Raw genomic sequence first — 20411 nt, forward strand, 5'->3', positions numbered from 1 at the left:
GGTGATGCGTTGTGCAGACTGCACTACCCTCTGGAGAGCCTTACGGTTGTGGGCGGAGCAGTTGCCGTACCAGGCTGTGATACAGCCCGACAGGATGCTCTCGATTGTGCATCTGTAAAAGTTTGTCAGGGTTTTGGGTGACAAACCAAATTTCTTCAGCCTCCTGAGGTTGAAGAGGCGCTGTTGCACCTTTTTCACCACACTGTCTGTGTGTGTGGACCATTTCAGTTTGTCCGTGATGTGTACGCCGAGGAACTTTAAACTTTCCACCTTCTCCACTGCTGTCCCTTCGATGTGGATGGGGGGGTGCTCCCTCTGCTGTTTCCTGAAATCCACGATCAGGATGGAGCCAGGCCCTTACTAGTCACTAAACATCCACATCTGACAGAAACCTCTGCTGACCCCACAGAACGGGAAGGGTGAGTAGAGGTCAGATACAGCATGGTGACCAGGGACACCAACTATCCAACAATCCCTCTGTAGCTAGATCCCCTATTCATGGGTCATGTCCATTCCCTAGATGTACTGACTTCATGTAACACTTGGCCTGATCATTGGAACACAGTGAACTATTGTGACCTGGGTGTCAAATGAGGTTGCCGATGTATTTATTTATACAGAGAAGAGAAGAAACACAAACAACAGCAACTGATGACAGAGGAAACTGCTCTGTATATAATCTGCAGGATCTGGATGGGGTGAGAGGGTGAGACATGCAGGAGAGAAGGGGGGGGAGAGGTGTGAGGGAGGTGAGGACGTGAGGAAAGCAATCATCTGCCGTTAATTGCTCTCATTAGCTGAAATGGGCTGAGATGGGCTGAGGTGATGAGGTGGCTTTAGTTAGAGGACTCTGGGATGAACACAGCGTATACAGTGTTGGTTTAAGCCCAGATATGAGAGACAGCTCTCCTGCTGATAGCAGTGCTGCTGATAAGATAGGGCCACTATCTCCTCCTCTCTCTCTGAGGGGTGGCCGTACAGGGAGGGATGGAGAGATTAGAGGGAATGAGGGAGGCGTGGCACTAGTGGAGCGATGGAGAGGGGTTAAAAGGAAAGCGGAGGGCTGGGTCGAGGAGGAGAAGAGGGGAAAGTGGAGGGAAGAGAGGGAGAAAGTCAAAGCTTTCAGCCCACTGCGGTTCCTGTTTCTCAACGGTCCATATCTGTGGTATGACAGGCATGTCCTCATACGAGGACACCACGAACTACGTTTCCAGTCTGAAATCAAATACGGGCTCTGATTGATAACCATGTGGAAGCGTCCCTTCCCAAGCTCACTATCCTTTACGTCCATCAACTAACCTCATTAGTATCGAACACACACATAGGAAAGGAATCCACTTTGGATGTGGAGTGATGCAGCCATCTTCTTTTAGATAACCCTTACAGTCGTCACAGCAGAGAGAGAGAGGTAGAGAGGGGTGAAATGAGAAGATGAAGGAAACAACCACAGAAGTCAAGAAAGCCCTTAAACACACAGAGCTCCTCTTTCAACACTTCAAATGCATATTTTAGGTCTAAACTGAAGTGTTTTTCTTTGGGATTACTACCTTTTTTCAACCAATTTATCAATGTTGCACAAACTTGTTTTGGCACGGCGTAGGCCAAAGCTCAGTGTATACAAGACAAATGACTAAAAAGACTGATGCCGAGGCACTCCAAACCGTGGGAAGGTTTGGACTCCTGCATCAGTTTGTACGAGTGTGTCTGTGTGATGGACTGTTTGTGTGCAACAGGGGTCTATGCAGCCTGTAACAAGATGTAATTAACAAGAATAATGGCTGTCCCCTCCTCCAACCGTGATCGAGTGAAGCGTTGATAGCCGCTCGGTCCGTGGATGCAATCGTGTGTCATTTTCTGCTAAAGACCAGATATGAGCTGGCTGCGGCAGGCAGGGAATTATGATAACAGTGACTGGCTTAATGACTAGAAAGGCCATGCCGGCTCAACTTCAACGTAAGCAAGGACGACGACTGCTCCCTCACTCAAGCACCTTCTAAAGCCACCAAAACTTTAACACAACAAAGTCAAGGGGATCCGTTTCAGGGAGAAACATCAATGTTTTTAGCTAACAACAAATAGATAGACTCGGTTTTATTTTAAAACGAGCATGAGTCACACTTGCCACCTATTCAAAACATTCGTGAGTGGTGAGTGTTTGTATGCTGTACCTACCTCTCGATGATGTCAGCGATGACACAGGCAAACATCTGCAGGCCCTCCGGTAGCTGCAGGGCCACTGTGAACAGAGACAGCCAGACAGACAGACAGACAGCCAGAGGTAAGGTTCAGAGGACAAACTAGCCAGCCTACACACAGAACTGCAGCTTGAGTGACAACCACGTTATTTAATACATCCTAGACAGTATATACATGTATATTGTTGCTTATGTTATTACTTCAGAAGGCTTCACTGAGACAGAAGGAAGCTGACATTTCAAGGTAATTCTCTCCCGTCCATTGCATTACTGTTGTCTTATCTTACTGAGAGATGCACAACAGGAAATGGAAGTGTATCAGCTCTGCTCTGTCTTCACACTTCCCTTTTCTCCTAGCAATCCATTAGTCACCTTTTCTCCACCTGTCTCTGTCAATGACAGCCAACAGCTTCATGAGTCACAATCACAAACAGTCACACACACAAATATCCCTCTCACAATGCAGACCGCTAAGAATCAGGAAACGTTGTGCCTCTTCTCATGCAGCATTAAGATATCATGGAGAAATGGATCAAATCGATGTGAAATGGGAATCAAGCAATCACACAAAGGAAGGATTGGTCCTGCTGCTGATGTGAAGGGCTGAGAGCAGCATGTGTTTCCGGTAGGACCTTATTTGAGTGTGACACCAGCTAAGACGAATCAATGGGAAATGCTTTCATCAGGGGGTTGACTCATTGCCAGGGTTGAGACGCAAAATATCACACCTCTTTAAAATGATGCCAACAACTTTACAAAGAAAAAATGCTATAAAGAAAAGCATGCTCTCTCAAAATGAAGCCTAGTGCAGTTTCTCACCCAATTTCCTTTTATTGTTGAGAATGTGCAAGATTTCGGTTGTAAACATCAAATAAACATGATGATGTATCAGACATAACACAAATGTTGCTGATATAGAGATCTAGGCTATAGGACATGGAGAAACAGCTACACTTAAAGTCAGAGGGTAATATCTGCGACTAAGAAATGGCATAAACCCTTTGGGAAAACGTACAGAAAACTGGTCAGACAAACAACTTCTGTGGCGGACCACAATTAAACCCATATTTCAAACACAGACAGCGCTATACACTGACCAACATATCTCTTTTTTTTGTCATTTTTACCCCCTTTGCTCCCCAATTTCGTGATTACGATCTTGTCTCATCGCTGTAACTCCCCAATGGGAAGGTTGAGTCATGCGTCCTCCAAAACATGACCTGCCAAACCACGCTTCTTAACACCTGGTCGCTTAACCTGGAAGCCAGCTGCACCAATGTGTCGGGAAAGGAAACACCGTTCAACTGACGACGCAGTCAGTCTGCAGGCGCCCGGCCCTGCCACAAGGAGTCGCTAGAGCGCGATGAGACAAGTAAAAACCCCCCGGCCAAACCTTCCCCTAACCTGGACGACGCTGGGCCAATTGTGTGACTCCCTAATGACACAGCCTGGGATCGAACCCCAGGCTGTAGTGACGCCGCATCACTGCGATGCAGTGCCTTAGACCACTGCACCACTCGGGAGGCCCTGGATGACATACATTTCTAACAAACATGGTTATTTTTTGTCATAAATTACAAATACTGTAGCCACAGTCAACAGGAAGACAAAACTGACAAAACAGGGGTTATCATGTACAACATAGATTCAGTCAAAACTAGGCTAGTTCATCCATCCCTGGCTAAATGCATACAGGTGTTGCAGGTTCTGCAATGTTGGCAAATGTACAACACATCACAATAGGTCTAATGCGTTTTCAATTGATCTCACATTAATTTCACATTGGAACAGATCCATTTTGAATAACAAAGAGGCTTTTCCCCCTCACATCAAGCCATTGCGTCCTCCTTGCGCAAATTGGTTATCCAGAGCTGTTGTCTTGGTAACAGACTGATGTCCTTATGTTGGCGTGGTTACATATTGTGCTATGCATACTTATGTAAAGTGCTCAGCATGAATGAATATTTAGCCTTTCTTTACTCAAATGGGATTATACCATAGTGTGATATTTATGTACAAGCCGTTCGTCCACTGTCCTCTGTTTCGCAAATCCCCTTGAATTTGATGTCATTTTCAGTAATTGAAGGAACACTTTAAATGTTTCCCTGCATCAAAGGTAGTGTAACCCAGTCTGCATTTCCAGTGCATGCTGAGATCAGTGGGCTGGCTCTAGCAGACACTGGGACTCGTGGAGGCTCTGTTTAAATCAACTTTAGACACATCAAGAAGAGAATGTTGACAATGTTTCACTGTCAGACAGACCCTGTCACACATCACCTTGATAAACCATGTGACTACAGTAAATGGACACTTAGACTGCAGTGCTGATAAATTTTTCAGGCCCATGTTCACATACTGCAGTGGTTTCCTACAGCAAAGATAAACAACAAAAACAGGCGTGTAGACAACACTGAACAATAAAAAATGGCCTAAGAAAAGTAAAAAGGGCACTGACACAAAGCGCGGATGTGCCTGAAGTGTGATGGATGGAGGAGAGAGGGAAGGAGGAGAGGAGTGTGTCTTTCTGAGGAAGGGTTAAGGGATCACAGTGCACCATGTAGACAGACAGAGACAGGTCATTACCTGGGAAAGGGCGAGTTTATTAACCGAGAAAGGTTTCTAAGCCTCACCACAGCCCTGGCTGACAGAAGCCAAGAGCTCTCTTTCCATCTGATCTCAGTGTACGGGCTCTGCACAAGGGTTTAGAAGCATTTGTGTGTGTGTGTGTGTGTGTGTGTGTGTGTGTGTGTGTGTGTGTGTGTGTGTGTGTGTGTGTGTGTGTGTGTGTGTGTGTGTGTGTGTGTGTGTGTGTGTGTGTGTGTGTGTGTGTGTACATGTGAGCTGAAATGTCATGAATGTCACAGGAGCATTAACACAAACAAAATGTCAAGAATGCTTGTGTGTTTGTCATTCATCCTCCCACGGACACATGTACCAACATGCACATATGATAGTCTGTGATTGGTTTGAGTGTCGGCCTGTCAGAAAGGGGATTTCTGTCTGGGAGGTGTCAACAGAGAGTTGGTACACCAACCAGTTTTAGTGAGTGAATGGAGAAAAAGGTCAGCTGAGGAACTGAAAAAAACAAGTTCACTTCCAAGTCCCCAATCCTGTCTAGCCGGGCGGGCCCCAGCACTGAGATTTGTACTGTTTCAGATTTTACTTCTGTCTAGAATAGTATTAGCATTCTATAACAGTGTGGAAGGTGCTCAGGGGGCTTGTGTTCAGTTCAGTCTGTACTTCTTCAGCGTAATCGTCAGTTACACTATACTGTGGGGCACACTTCATCTGCACTCAGATTTGTGCTGCTGAAAAGTTGCCTCAACCTCTGTCTGCAATTAGTGGCTGGCTGCTCTAATAGGACGTCTCCCAGACTTCACTTTCTAAAACATTCTCCAAAAAACATCTGTAGACACAGAGGTGTTAAACGAGAAGACCAGAGGGAAATCCTACGCGTCTCTGACTGCTACTGCTAACCTGTTTGATTATTTGCGATGCTGCTCTGTCTCCTCTGAGAGAAACAGTTCTCTGTGTTTGTTTCGCAGCCCTGAGGGAAACATGTTCATGGTTCCTCCAGACACACAAGGTTGTTTTGTCTCTGTTCACTTTGCCCTGCCTCTGTTTCCTGCCTTCCACTTTCACAGGAACAATTCAGTATGCAAGGCTGAACAACTATCGTGAGAAAGAGACCATTGCAGGCATGGAAAATTCAGCACACAGGGAAAACAAGATTCAAAAAACAAGGACAACATAGATAGGAATTGAGGTATGATAAAGAATGTGATCAGTTAAGCTATGGCTGTAGTATTCAACAATAATGGATGTAATATAATCATTCTGTGACTGCTTATCTTTGTCCTATTTCATTGGAAATGTTTTTTTGCATATGCCAACTCCCCGAGACAACCTCGGAGAGCGATCAAAGCTAGGGTCAGCCATAATCAAATGCGAGCAATTCGGATTAAGTGCCTTGCTCAAGGGCACATCAACAGATTTTTCACCTTGTCGGCTTGGGGGATTTCAACTAGCAACCTTTCGGTTAGTGGCCCAACGCTCTAACCGATAGGCTACATGCCGCCCAACATGAAATTGCTCCTGCACCACTCCAAAATGTCCGATATTTGGTGCAAAGAAGAATAGAAGCATTCTGAGGATACATTTTTGAGCCTTAAAAATAATCTGTACATTCTGTTCATTTTCAGACAGAATAGCACAGGTTCTTGAGATCAAATCAAATGTTATTGGTCACATACACATAGTTATCAGATGTTAATGCGAGTGTAGCGAAATGCTTGTGCTTCTAGTTCCGACCGTGCAGCAATATCTAACAAGTAATCTAACAATTTCACAACAACTACCTTATACACACAAGTGTAACGGAATTAATAAGAATATGTACATATAAATATATGGATGAGCGACAGCCGAGCAGCATAGGCAAGATGCAGTAGATGGTATAGAGTACAGTATATACATATAAGATGAGTAATGTAGGGTATGTAAACATTATATAAAGTGGCATTGTTTAAAGTGACTAGTGATACGTTTATTACATCCAATAATTTTTTTTTTTTTAAAGTAGCTAGAGATTTAAGTCAGTATGTTGGCGGCCACTCAATAATAGTGATGGCTGTTTAACAGCCTGATGGACTTGAGATAGAAGCTGTTTTTCAGTCTCTCGGTCCCTGCTTTGATGCACCTGTACTGACCTCGCCTTCTGGATGATAGCGGGGTGAACAGGCAGTGGCTCGGGTGGTTGTTGTCCTTGATTATCTTTTTGGCCTTCCTGTGACATCGGGTGGTGTATGTGTCCTGGAGGGCAGGTAGTTTGCCCCCAGTGATGCGTTGTGCAGACCTCACTACCCTCTGGAGAGCCTTACGGTTGTGGGCGGAGCAGTTGCCGTACCAAGCGGTGATACAGTCTGACAGGATGCTCTCGATTGTGCATTTGTAAAAGTTTGTGAGTGTTTTCGGTGACAAGCCACATTTTTTCAGCCTCCTGAGGTTGAAGAGGCGCTGCTGCGCCTTCTTCACCACGCTGTCTGTGTGGGTGGACCATGTCAGTTTGTCAGTGATGTGTACGCCGAGGAACTTCAAACTTTCCACCTTCTCCACTACTGTCCTGTCAATGTGGATAGGGGGGTGCTCCCTCTGCTGTTTCCTGAAGTCCACGATCATCTCCTTTGTTTTGTTGACGTCGAGTGTGAGGTTATTTTCCTGACACGACACTCCGAGGGCCCTCATCTCCTCCCTGTAGGCTGTCTCGTCGTCGTTGGTAATCAAGCCTACCACTGTAGTGTCGTCTGCAAACTTGATGATTGAATTGGAGGCGTGCATGGCCATGCAGTCATGGGTGAACAGGGAGTATAGGAGAGGGCTGAGAACGCACCCTTGAGGTGCCCCAGTGTTGAGGATCAGCGGGGTGGAGATGTTGTTTCTTACCATCACCACCTGGGGGCGGCCCGTCAGAAAGTCCAGGACCCAGTTGCACAGGGAGGTTAGGGCAGTGGGATAGGTTAGGGCAGTGGGTTGCGTTGTCTGTGGACCTATTGGGGAGGTAAGCAAATTGGAGTGGGTCTAGGGTGTCAGGTAGGGTGGAGGTGATCTGATCCTTGACTAGTCTCTCAAAGCACTTCATGATGACGGAAATGAGTGCTACGGGGCAATAGTCGTTTTTTGGGGAACAAGAACAATGGTGGCCCTCTTGAAGCATGTAGGAACAGCAGACTGGGATAGGGATAGATTGAATATGTCCGTAAACACATCAGCCAGCTGGTCTGCGCATGCTCTGAGGACGCGGCAAGGGATGCCATCTGGGCCAGCAGCCTTGCGAGGGTTAACTTTTTATGGCTGCAGGGGCAGTATTGAGTAGCTTGGATGAAAGGTGCCCATTTCAAATGGACTCGTACTCAATTCTTGCTCGTACAATATGCATATTATTATTACTATCGGATAGAAAACACTCTCAAGTTTCTAAAACCGTTTGAATTATATCTGTGAGTAAAACAGAACTAATTTTGCAGCAAACTTCCTGTCAGAAAGTGAAAAATCTGAAGGCTCTGTTCCAGGGCCTCCCTAATCATTTGCTTGAAATCTATTAGTATACATGCACTTCATACGCCTTCCACTAGATGTCAATAGGCTGTGAGAGGTGAAATGGAGTGTATAGCTATTTCTATGGTCAAAAGAGAGGTCTTGGAATGACAGGACCCCAATTTCCTTTGTTCAGGAAGGCGCAGGAAGTACATCATCATTGGCTTCTGAAAAGCTTTTGTTATAGACGGCTAATATCTCCGGCTTTGATTTTATTTGATAAATGTGACAATATCATCGTAAAGTATGTTTTTTCAATATAGTTTAATCAGATTATTTAAATTTTTTCGGGAGTTTTGGCGTGTTCCGTTCTCTGCGTTTGTTCACGATGGACAGCTTCGCGCCACTTGGCAAGTTTTGCTTGCTAATTCGAGAGGGGAAAAAGGACATTCTAAAACCAAACAACGATTGTTCTGGACAAAGGACCCCTTGTGCAAGATTCTGATGGAAGCTCAACAAAGGTAGGGCCCATTTATGATGTTATTTCATATTTCTGTCGAAAATGTTTACTATTAGTTTCCGCCCAGATTTTGGGAGCTCTCTCGCTATAACGTAAGCTGCATGTCGTACTAAAGTTATTTTTAGAATTCTAACACGGCGATTGCATTAATAACTAGTGTATCTATCATTTGCTGTACAACAAGTATTTTTTAGTAACGTTTATGATTAGTTATTTGGTCAGAATAGGTGAGTGTCAGAAATATATCCGGAGATTCTGGAAAATATTTGCTACGTTTTCACAATGTATAACCACGGATTTCAGCTCTAAATATGCACATTTTCGAACAAACCATATATGTATTGTGTAATATGATGTTATAGGACTGTCATCTGATGAAGTTTATGAAGGTTAGTGAAATAATTAATATATTTTGCTGGTTTTGTCGCTATCGCTACTGTTGCCTTGAATCAATGCTGTTGTGTGGTTGGCTATTGTAGTAAGCTAATATAATGCTATATTGTGTTTTCGCTGTAAAACACTTAAAGAATCGGAAATATTGGCTGGATTCACACGATGTTTGTCTTTCATTTGCTGTACACCATGTATTTTTCATAAATGTTTTATGATGAGTATTTAGGTATTTCAATTTGGTCTCTGTAATTGTTCTAGCTGCTTCGGTGCTATTTGTGATTGCAGCTGCAATGTACAACTATGATTTATACCTGAAATATGCACATTTTTCGAACAAAACATAGATTTATTGTATAACATGTTATAAGACTGTCATCTGATGAAGTTGTTTCTTGGTTAGTGACTAATTCTATCTCTATTTGGTCGGTTTTGTGCAAGCTACCTGTGCTGTGAAAGAAATGTCTGTGCTTTTTTGTATTTGGTGGTGAGCTAACATAAATATACGTGGTGTTTTCGCTGTAAAACATTTTAAAAAATCGGACATGTTGGCTGGATTCACAAGATGTTTATCTTTCATTTGCTGTATTGGAAAGTTAAATATTTCTAAAAAATATATTTTGAATTTGGCGCCCTGCACTTGGACTGGCTGTTGTCATATGTGTACCGACACCGGGCTTGCAGCCATAAGAAGTTAACACGTTTAAATGTTTTACTCACGTTGGCCGCGGTGAAGGAGAGCCCGCAGATTTTGGTAGCAGGCCGTGTCAGTGGCACTGTATTGTCGAGCAAAGAAGTTGTTTAATTTGTCTGGGAGCAAGACGTCAGTGTCCGCGACGGGGCTGGTTTCTTTTTGTAATCCGTGATTGACTGTAGACCCTGCCACATACGTCTCGTGTCTGAGCAGTTGAATTGCCACTCTACTTTGTCTCTATACTGACGCTTAGCTTGTTTGCCTCGCGAAGGGAATAGCTACACTGTTTGTATTCATGTTTCCAGTCGCCTTGCCATGATTAAAAGCATTGGTTCGCGCTTTCAGTTTTGCACGAATGCTGCCATCAATCCACGGTTTCTGGTTGGGAAAGGTTTTAATAGACACCGTGGGTACAACATCACCGGTGCACTTGCTAATAAACTAGCTCACCGAATCAGCGTATACATCAATGTCATTGTCTGAGGCTATCTGGAACATATCCCAGTCTACGTGATCGAAGCAATCGTGAAGCGTGGAATCCAATTGGTCAGACCAGCGTTGAACAGACCTGAGCACGGGCGTTTCCTGTTTAAGTTTCTGTCTATAGGCTGGGAGCAACAAAATGGAGTCGTGGTCAGATCTGCCGAAAGGAGGGCGGGGGAGGGCTTTGTATGCGTTGCGGAAGTTAGAGTAGCAATGATCCAGAATGTTGCCAGCCCGCGTCGCACATTCGATATGCTGATGAAATTTAGGGAGCCTTGTTTTCAGATTAGCTTTGTTAAAATCCCCAGCTACAATAAATGCAGCCTCAGGATATATGGTTTCCAGTTTACATAGAGTCCAATTAAGTTCTTTCAGGGCGGTCGTGGTGTCTGCTTGGGGGGGGATATACACGGCTGTGATTATAATCGAAGAGAATTTTCTTGGTAGATAACGCGGTCGGCATTTGATTGTAAGGAATTCTAGGTCAGGTGAACAAAAGGACTTGCGTTCCTGTAAGTTGTTATGATCACACCACGACTCGTTAATCATAAGGCATACACCCCCGCCCTTCTTCTTACCAGAGAGATGTTTGTTTCTGTCGGCGCGATGCGTGAATAAACCGGGTGGCTGTACCGACTCTGATAGCATATCCGGAGTGAGTCATGTTTCCGTGAAACAGAGAATGTTACAATCTCTGATGTCTCTCTGGAAGGCAACCCTTGCTCGAATTTCGTCTACCTTGTTGTCAAGAGACTGGACATTGGCAAGTAGTATACTCGGGAGCAGTGAGTGATGAGCCCGTCTACGGAGCCTGACCAGAAGACCGCTCCGTCCTCCACTTCTGCGGCATCGTTGTTTTGGGTCGCCTACTGGGCTCCGATCCATTTTCCTCGGTGGTGGTCCAAACACAGGATCCGCTTCGGGAAAGTCGTATTCCTGGTCGTAAAGTTGGTAAGTTGACGTTGCTCTTATATCCAATAGTTCTTCCCAGCTGTATGTAATAACAATTAAGATTTCCTGGGGTAGCAATGTAATAAATAATACATAAAAAAACTAAATACTGCATAGTTTCCTAAGAACGTGAAGCGAGGCGACTATCTCTGTCGGCGCCATTACTTTTTACCATGAAAAGTCTGAAATTGTCACAGTTGTTACGACGTGCTCTTTTTGGGTGAGGATCATAGCCCTCTCTCTCTCCCACCAAAGGTTTATGAAGGTCATAAATACCTAAAACTCTTTACCCCACTCGGCCAAAAAGGTTGAGAATCCTTTTGTTACCACAGAGAAAGACTTTGCAGTATGGTAACATCAAAAGGTTGAATAATTGAACAGTATTTCTGTATTCCAAGCAGATGGAGTGGTCCGTGGACACTTAAGGAACAGTCATGTCGAGTTTGTTTCATTTGGTGACCTCATGAAGGACAGGAGACACATATTACTGTTCCTTTGTCTGTATACACTTCTCAATGATGGGGTTTGCACCTGAATGTTGTATACAATTAATGATTAAGTATAAGACTACTTTTGAAAAGATGAAATGTGATGTTAGCCTTCTAAATGAGAGGATGGTTTTTCATATAAAGTTTTAACTAGTCAGTGACCACACCGTGAGCACATACATTTACACCGGCGTAATGGAACGCCCCCTTTTCTATTAAAAGTATAAAACCCACTTCCGACAAAATTTACATTAGACCAAAACATGCCAGGTGATGCTGGTGTGTGAAGTGGTTTAAACTACAACTATACAAAAGGACAAGACCAGAGCATGTGGACACGCTGAAATGGTGAAGAAATCTACAAACTAAAGACCAATTATTCAGGCTGCGGCTGTTTAAACACTTTAGTTTCCAAATGGTACTCTGACGTATCCATTATAACAACCTACAACCACGAAAAACCTTGGGATTTCTGAGGAACGCAACTACTCTCTCTGATTAACTATTATCCAGCAGACATTCCTGCTCTTGAGCCGTTCCCACCCCTTTCCTTTGTCTACCAAGCCGTCATATCGGTTTCGTCCACTAGGGACTTTTCCTTGTGTCATGTTAGTACCCAATGTATAACTAATTGTTGTGTGTTTATGTAATTCTGTGATTGATTAGTTAGTAAATAAATAATTAAGCCAATTTGTATATCGCTGATTCATGATTTATGTTAGGGTTCGTGCAGATCTCCAAGGGTTTGAGACATTCAGGAATGAGACTGATGATATAACAATACATTAATAGAAGACGGTAAACGATAAGATAATAAAATATCTGAAGAGTTATATTCGGGAAAATTAAACTCTATAAACAAAATTTTCCCGTGGTGCCCTGACTTCCTAGTTAATTACTATTCCGTGATTAGTTTAATCACGGAATAATTACACATAGAGAATTGATTTGATAATATACAGTCTTCACATTTAATGACAGCAAACGCTACGACACAGTCAAATCTGAAATTCTGACATTTCTAAGGAGCTATGGTAACTCTCCAGAACCAAATGTATGCTCACTTAGCTGTTGCTTCTGTTTACACTCAACAATTGAGGCTGGGCTGTCACGCCCTGACCTTAGAGAGCCTTTTTTATGTCTCTTTTTGGTTTGGTCAGGGTGTGATTTGGGTGGGCATTCTATGTCCTTTATTTCTATGATTTGTGTTTCTATGTTTTGGCCAGGTATGGTTCTCAATCAGGGACAGCTGTCTATCGTTGTCTCTGATTGGGAATCATACTTAGGCAGCCCTTTTTCCCACCTGTGATTGTGGGTAGTTGACTTTTGTTAGTGGCACTTAGCCCTCGTAAGCTTCACGGTCGTTTATTTTGTTTCTTGTTTTGTTGGCGACATTCTAAAATAAAAGGATATGTACACTCACCACGCTGCACTTTGGTCCACTTCTTTCGACGTCCGTGACATGAGCAGTAAAAACAATGGTGTTTGCTTGCTTCATTTCATTCCATTCCAACAGGAAGTGAAATGACCAAAACAAAGATGCCAATTCAACTGAGAAAGGCTGAGTGGAAGGAGTTCAAAGCCCAGACAGAAACAGATGGAGGGAGAGAGAGAGGGGTAGAGTGCAACAGAGTCGATAAGGTGATCTTTGGTTTTGCGAGCCCAGAGAGAGGGGAAGCTCTCTAATGAAACCAACACAGAACAGAGACATGAGCGGTATCCTTAAAGCCACCCTATCCCAAATAGTACCTAAAGGGCTCTGGTCAAAAGTAGTACACTGTATAGGGAATAGGGTGCCATTTGGGAAGTATTCGGAGAGACTGGCAGACTGAGTCATAGCAAAGCTCCTCTCACCCCAACTATGGGGACCAGTCAAAGACCACCCTATTCTCCCTGCACACCACTACCTGCTACTTAGCTTACAGTATGAAACGCTTGTTGTTGGCTATCATTTCCATCAACAGGAGATGAGCGTTTTGCCATCCACACCCGGGTGGATACGGGACTTTAGATTTCAGGCAGCGCTGGGTGGATTACTCCCACATGTCTTTAATTAAGTTAGCATGTTTCACACCATACTGATATTGAATGCGGCTATTTTCTTCACCATTCCCTCTTGCCCACTCCATTCTAGCTCTCTAGCTGTGATTGTTAGATGAGAGTATCAGTGCCATCAATGTCACCTGTATGGGTGAGTGCACTGTGCAGTAGGAATGCAGGTACTTGGGGCTGTTGAAAGTGTGTCAAAGAGTGACAGAGAATGACTCACAAGCCACAGTGGTGAAAGTGGGGTCCCTCACCCCTCTCATCACCATCACAACCCAATAACCCCTCTCAACACCATCACAACCAATAACACCTCACCCCTCTCATCACCATCACAGCCAATAACACCTCACCCTCTAATCACCATCACAAGCAACCCAATAACACCTCACCCTCTCATCACAATCACAACCAATAACACCTCACCCTCTCATCACCAACACAACCCAATAACACCTCACCCCTTATCACCATCACAAGCAATAACACCTCACCCTCTCATCACCATCACATTTAAATAACCCCTAAGCCCTCATCACCCTCACATCACCATCACAACCCAATAACACCTCACCCCTCATCACAACCTAATAACCCCTTAGCCCCCATCACCATCACAACCCAATTACACCTCAACCCTCACATCACCATCACAACCAAAAACACCTCAACTCTCACATCACCATCACAACCTAATAACACCTCTCATCACCATCACAACCTAATAACCCCTCCCATTACCATCACAACCCAATAACACCTCAACCCTCACATCACAATCTAATAACCCCTCTCATCACAATCACAACCCAATAACCCCTCTCATCACCACCAGAACCTAATAACCCCTCTCATCACCACCACAACCTAATAACCCCTCTCATCACCATCACAACCTAATAACCCCTCTCATCACCATCACAACCCAATAACACCTCTCATCACCATCACAACCTAATAACCCCTCTCATCACCATCACAACCTAATAACCCCTCTCATCACCATCACAACCTAATAACAAATCACCCTCTCATCACCATCACAACCCAAGAACACCTCACCCTCCCATCACCATCACAATCTAATAACCCCTCTCATCACCATTACAACCTAATAACCCCTCTTATCACCATCACAACCTAATAACCCCTCATCACCACCACAACCTAATAACCCCTCTCATCACCATCACAACCTAATAACCCTCTCCTCACCATTACAACCTAATAACCCCTCTTATCACCATCACAACCTAATAACCCCTCATCACAATCACAACCTAATAACCCCTCATCACCATCACAACCTAATAACCCCTCTTATCACCATCACAACCTAATAACCCCTCAGCCCTCATCACCATCACAACCTAATAACCCCTCTCATCACCATCACAACCCAATAACACCTCTCATCACCATCACAACCTAATAACCCCTCTCATCACCATCACAACCTAATAACCCCTCTCATCACCATCACAACCTAATAACAAATCACCCTCTCATCACCATCACAACCCAATAACACCTCACCCTCTCATCACAACCCAAGAACACCTCACCCTCCCATCACCATCACAATCTAATAACCCCTCTCATCACCATTACAACCTAATAACCCCTCTTATCACCATCACAACCTAATAACCCCTCATCACCACCACAACCTAATAACCCCTCTCATCACCATCACAACCTAATAACCCTCTCGTCACCATTACAACCTAATAACCCCTCTTATCACCATCACAACCTAATAACCCCTCAGCCCTCATCACTATCACAACCTAATAACCCCTCTTATCACCATCACAACCTAATAACCCCTCAGCCCTCATCACTATCACAACCTAATAACCCCTCTCATCACCATCACAACCTAATACCCCTCATCACCATCACAACCCAATTACACCTTAACCCTCACATCACCATCACAAACAAAAACACCTCAACTCTCACATCACCATCACAACCTAATAACCCTCTAATCACCATCACAACCTAATAACACCTCTCATCACCATCACAACCTAATAATCCTCTCATCACCATCGCAACCTAATAACACTCTAATCACAATAACCCCTCTAATTACCATCACAACCCAATAACCCTCTCGTCACCATCACAACCTAATAACCCCTCTCATCACCATCACAACCCAATAACCCCTCTCATCACCACCACCACAACCTAATAACCCCTCTCATCACCATCACAACCCAATAACCCCTCTCATCACCACCATCACAACCCAATAACCCCTCTAATCACCATCACAACCCAATAACCCCTCTAATCACCATCACAACCTAATAACCCCTCTCATCACCATCACAACCTAATAACCCCTCTCATCACCATCACAACCTAATAACCCCTCTCGTCACCATCACAACCTAATAACCCCTCTCGTCACCATCACAACCTAATAACCCCTCTCATCACCATCACAACCTAATAACCCCTCTCATCACCATCACAACCTAATAACCCCTCTCATCACCATCACAACCTAATAACCCTCTCGTCACCATCACAACCTAATAACAAATCACCCTCTCATCACCATCACAACCCAATAACACCTCACCCTCTCAATACCATCACAACCCAATAACACTTCACAGGGGACGGTCCTGGGGCCCCCCCTGGGTGCACTTTAAAGTTGTTGCCTGATCACTGCACAGCTGATTCAAATAATCAAAGCTTGATGATGAGTTTGTTATTTGAATCAGCTGTGTAGTGCTACGGCAAAAACCTAAAAGTGCACCCCGGGGGGGCCTCAGAACCGAGTTTGGGAAACGCTGCTCTAGCAGACTCCATCAACTTGTGAATGTCCTGAGGTTCATAGTTTAGTTTGACGTCCTCTTGCTGAGAATAACGTTGACAGGCAGTATCTGAACATGGTACTCCTATGTTCTATAGTAAGAGCTAGGCCTTCCTGGTAAATACCACAACAACAAAAATTACCAGAACAATAACCTTCGAGAAACATACCCCCCTTTTTTTTATTGGATCTCTCATTCACTAATGGTGTCTGATCATAGATAGACATTAAAACTGCATGATAAAGCATATTTGAGTATTCAGATAGCAAGTTAACGTTCTATATAGCAACACTACCTATTCTGAGGTTCTCCAGGTTTAAGGTTTTTCTTAGCCAGGAACTGATAGACACACCTTATTAGTCTTTTCCAGTAAGGAGTCCACCTGTGGTAAATACTTTATCCAAGCCTTATAGATAGTAGAAATGTAATGAATAGGCCTATTCTGAGCTTACCTCTCTTAGACGTGGCCTGTCTCACCCGCCAGACTGTCTTGTGGATCTCAAAGTTGTAATTTGAAGGCAAAGCGCGGATAGCCTCCTGTAACTCTGGGTCTTGCAGGATTTCATCAGGAATTTGATTGGCCACCCGCCGTGGTCCTCGTACTAGGGGAAGAATCAAATAATTTTACTGTAGGAGATAGTTGACAAATACAGACAAGACAAGAAGCTTCAGATCAAATACGGTGTAGGGGCATAGTCTCATATGATTATTGGTAATACTTTACATTAAGTTACTCTTCTGAGTTGTTACATATTGTTTTGGTAAGTGCTTTGAAATTCCACAGTCCCTATTCCTCTTGTATAGGCCTAATTATAAAAACCACAACTCCATATACAATTATAATCCAGTCATAACAAAACGTTAATACAATGCTGTTGTAGTTTATTACAGCATAACTAGGAGCAACCTATTGCGAAGCAGGGTTCCTCGACTGGTCTCCCATGTTTTCTGAGCAGATGACGAAAGTTAGACCCAGGACCTTAAAGATATTTAAAAACGTGTTCTATAATTTTCATATATTTCGTTCGTGTAGATAAGTATCAAGTAAGTTAGCTAGCTAATCACTCTTTCAAACCATTTGAGTCAGTTTTCCTTGTTATTAGCATTAGCTGGTCGCTAGCTTTATCTGCGTCATAATTCTTTATTCATGGTGGCAATTTATTACACATTTTTTTCAAGCATGTCCCATACACCACGTTCTTGGTTATTTGTCGTGTGATAGCATTAATATAACAGAGACTCATATTTACCGGTTGGTTTTTTAGCTGGTACGACTTGCGTTTCGACCGTGGGCGCCGCCATATTTTCGGTGCATGTGGGAGCCAGAAAGGCAGCAGTAATCTAATGCAGAAGCCATCGTTGCAGGCGGAACAATCGATGTGCGATAATCGAGCTGCGTGTCGCTGTCTGTGGATCTGAATTTCTATTGACACGAAATCATAGAAAATGTCGCATTTGTTCAGAATGTAATAGAAAAGATATGCTTTTTATTTCATTAACAGTAAGCTTCATTTTTAGTAACATTATCAAATCAAACTTTGTAGGCCTACTGTTCTCTTCTCTTGCCCCATCACAAGTTACAGATGCATGATCTTAATTTGAGCCAGTGTACTGCAGGAGAAAAATAATCTTGCAGCAACAGGAAATGTGAATTATTATGTGGATTATAATTAATGGACATTTGTGTATGGATTGAGTCATTTGTCGTTCCAACAAATCAATACTGAAATTTCAAAGTGGAAATTACAAACTTCAGACGCTCATTTAAAACTAAAACACACTAGAAGTTTGCTCCTGAGTGGCGCAGCGGTCTAAGGCACTGCATCTCAGTGCAAGAGGCATCACTACAGTCCCTGGTTCAAATCCAGACTGCATCACATCTGGCTGTGATTGGGAGTCCAATAGGGTGGTGCATGGGTGGTGCACAATTGGACCTGCCTTGGCCGGGATAGGCCGTCGTTGTAAATAAGAATCTGTTCTTAACCGACTTGTCTAGTTAAATAGCAACAAAAAGGTGATCAAATTAAGATCCTACATCTGTATAAATAGATCCCAGTAATTTTCACCTCCTGTCTGTGCCATTGATGTTCAGTGAGAATCTGGCCATGAATGAGACAAGGAAGGGACAGGAATGACTCACAAAATGTCATGCCTACAATAATTGAGATAGCTGCAGCGAAAATGACACTTCCTTATTTTGCAACAACATTTTGGATGTTCCCTGCTGCTTATTTCCTTCTTACAATATGTAAAATAGGCCTATAGCAAGCTACCTTTCTTGAAAGAAAATGTTTAAGACAATGGTGTCAACTCCTGCATTTTCTTCCATGCTATTGAAGTCTTCCATTAATTATGTTGCACAGTTGTAATCGCAAGTAGGGTCACAACCCACTGGGCACAGATGTCAATTCAACGTCGATTCCACCTTGGTTTAACGTAATTTCTTTGAACAATGTTGATTCAACCAGTGTGTGGCCAGTGGAAAGGCTCATGATCATGGAAACAGTGTTATCTTCTATCTGCAACCATTGTTATGAGTTCTCTTACCATTTCAACAGTAATCATTGAGACTAATTGGCTGTGAAAGTTTCTCCTCCTGGGAAAACTACAGTCAAAGTCACACTATGGTACAGGGCACCAGCAGCACAGTAACAGGCCTCCAGCCTCCAAGATCTATCAGCTGGTACCAAAGGATCATTCTAATTGTACAGTGCCTTCAGAAAGTATTCAGACCCCTTGACTTTTTCCACATCTTGTTACGTTACAGCATTATTCTAAAATTGATTAAATAAAGCGAAAACAGGTTTTTAGACATTTTTGCAAATGTATTAAAAATAAAAAAACAGAAATACCTTATTTACATAAGTATTCAGACCCATTGCTATGAGGTACATCCTGTTTCCATTGATCACCCTTGAGATGTTTCTACAACTTGATTGGAGTCAACCTGTGGTAAAATCAATTGATTGGACATGATTTGGAAAGGCACACACCTGTCAAGCAAGAACCAAGCCACGAGGTCAAAGGAATTGTCCGTAGAGCTCCGATACAGGATTGCGTCGAGGCACAGATCTGGGGAAGGGTACCAAAAAATGTCTGCAGCATTGAAGGTCCCCAAGAACACAGTGGCCATCATTCTTAAATGGAAGAAGTTTGGAGCCACCAAGACTCTTCATAGAGTTGGCCGCCCGGCCAAACTGAGCAATCGGGGGAGAAGAGCCTCGGTCAAGGAGATGACCAAGAACCCGATGGTCACTTTTTGCCAAAAGGCACCTAAAGGACTCTCAGGCCATGAGAAACAAGATTTTCTGGTCTGATGAAACCAAGATTGAACACCTTGGCCTGAATGCCAAGCGTCATGTCTGGAGGAAGCTTGGCACCATCCCTACAGTGAAGCATGGTGGCAGTATCATGCTGTGGGGATGTTTTTCAGTGGCAGGGACTAGGAGACTAGTCAGGATCAAGGGAAAGATGAACGGCGCAAAGTACAGACAGATCCTTGATGAAAACAATATCCCCATCAATTCATCATGTTTTCAGTAATCACCAATCAGTCCCTATCTGATTTAGGACTAGTGTGCTCTAGTCCAATTGGATGTCAGATACACAACCATCACCATTAAAGGGTAAGTAGCCCTACACTGTGTTCTTACCAAAACATAAAAACATAAGCTACACATTTTTCCCTGAGAGAGAGAGAAATGGCCAAGGAATTGGCACACTGGTCCTCAGATCCTCAAAAGGTTCTACAGCTGCACCATTGAGAGCATCCTG

General features: G+C 43.6%; 1 protein-coding gene across 2 annotated transcripts in view; it reads right to left on the minus strand.

The window, feature by feature from the left end:
• LOC139548764 (2-(3-amino-3-carboxypropyl)histidine synthase subunit 1-like) overlaps positions 1-18013 on the minus strand; it is a 127458-nt gene extending 109445 nt beyond the window's left edge. For both annotated transcript variants that reach the window (XM_071358583.1, XM_071358582.1), the window contains exons 1-3: positions 17888-18013; positions 17090-17239; positions 2173-2236 (exon numbers count right to left, since the gene is read on the minus strand). In XM_071358583.1, the coding sequence (XP_071214684.1) occupies positions 2173-2236; positions 17090-17239; positions 17888-17939 (266 nt within the window). In that variant the 5' untranslated portion in view covers positions 17940-18013. The remainder of the gene's footprint in view (positions 1-2172; positions 2237-17089; positions 17240-17887) is intronic.
• Between the last annotated feature and the right edge of the window lie 2398 nt (positions 18014-20411).

This window comes from Salvelinus alpinus, chromosome 22, assembly GCF_045679555.1.
Source record: "Salvelinus alpinus chromosome 22, SLU_Salpinus.1, whole genome shotgun sequence".
In the NCBI taxonomy this organism is placed as follows: Eukaryota; Metazoa; Chordata; class Actinopteri; order Salmoniformes; family Salmonidae; genus Salvelinus; species Salvelinus alpinus.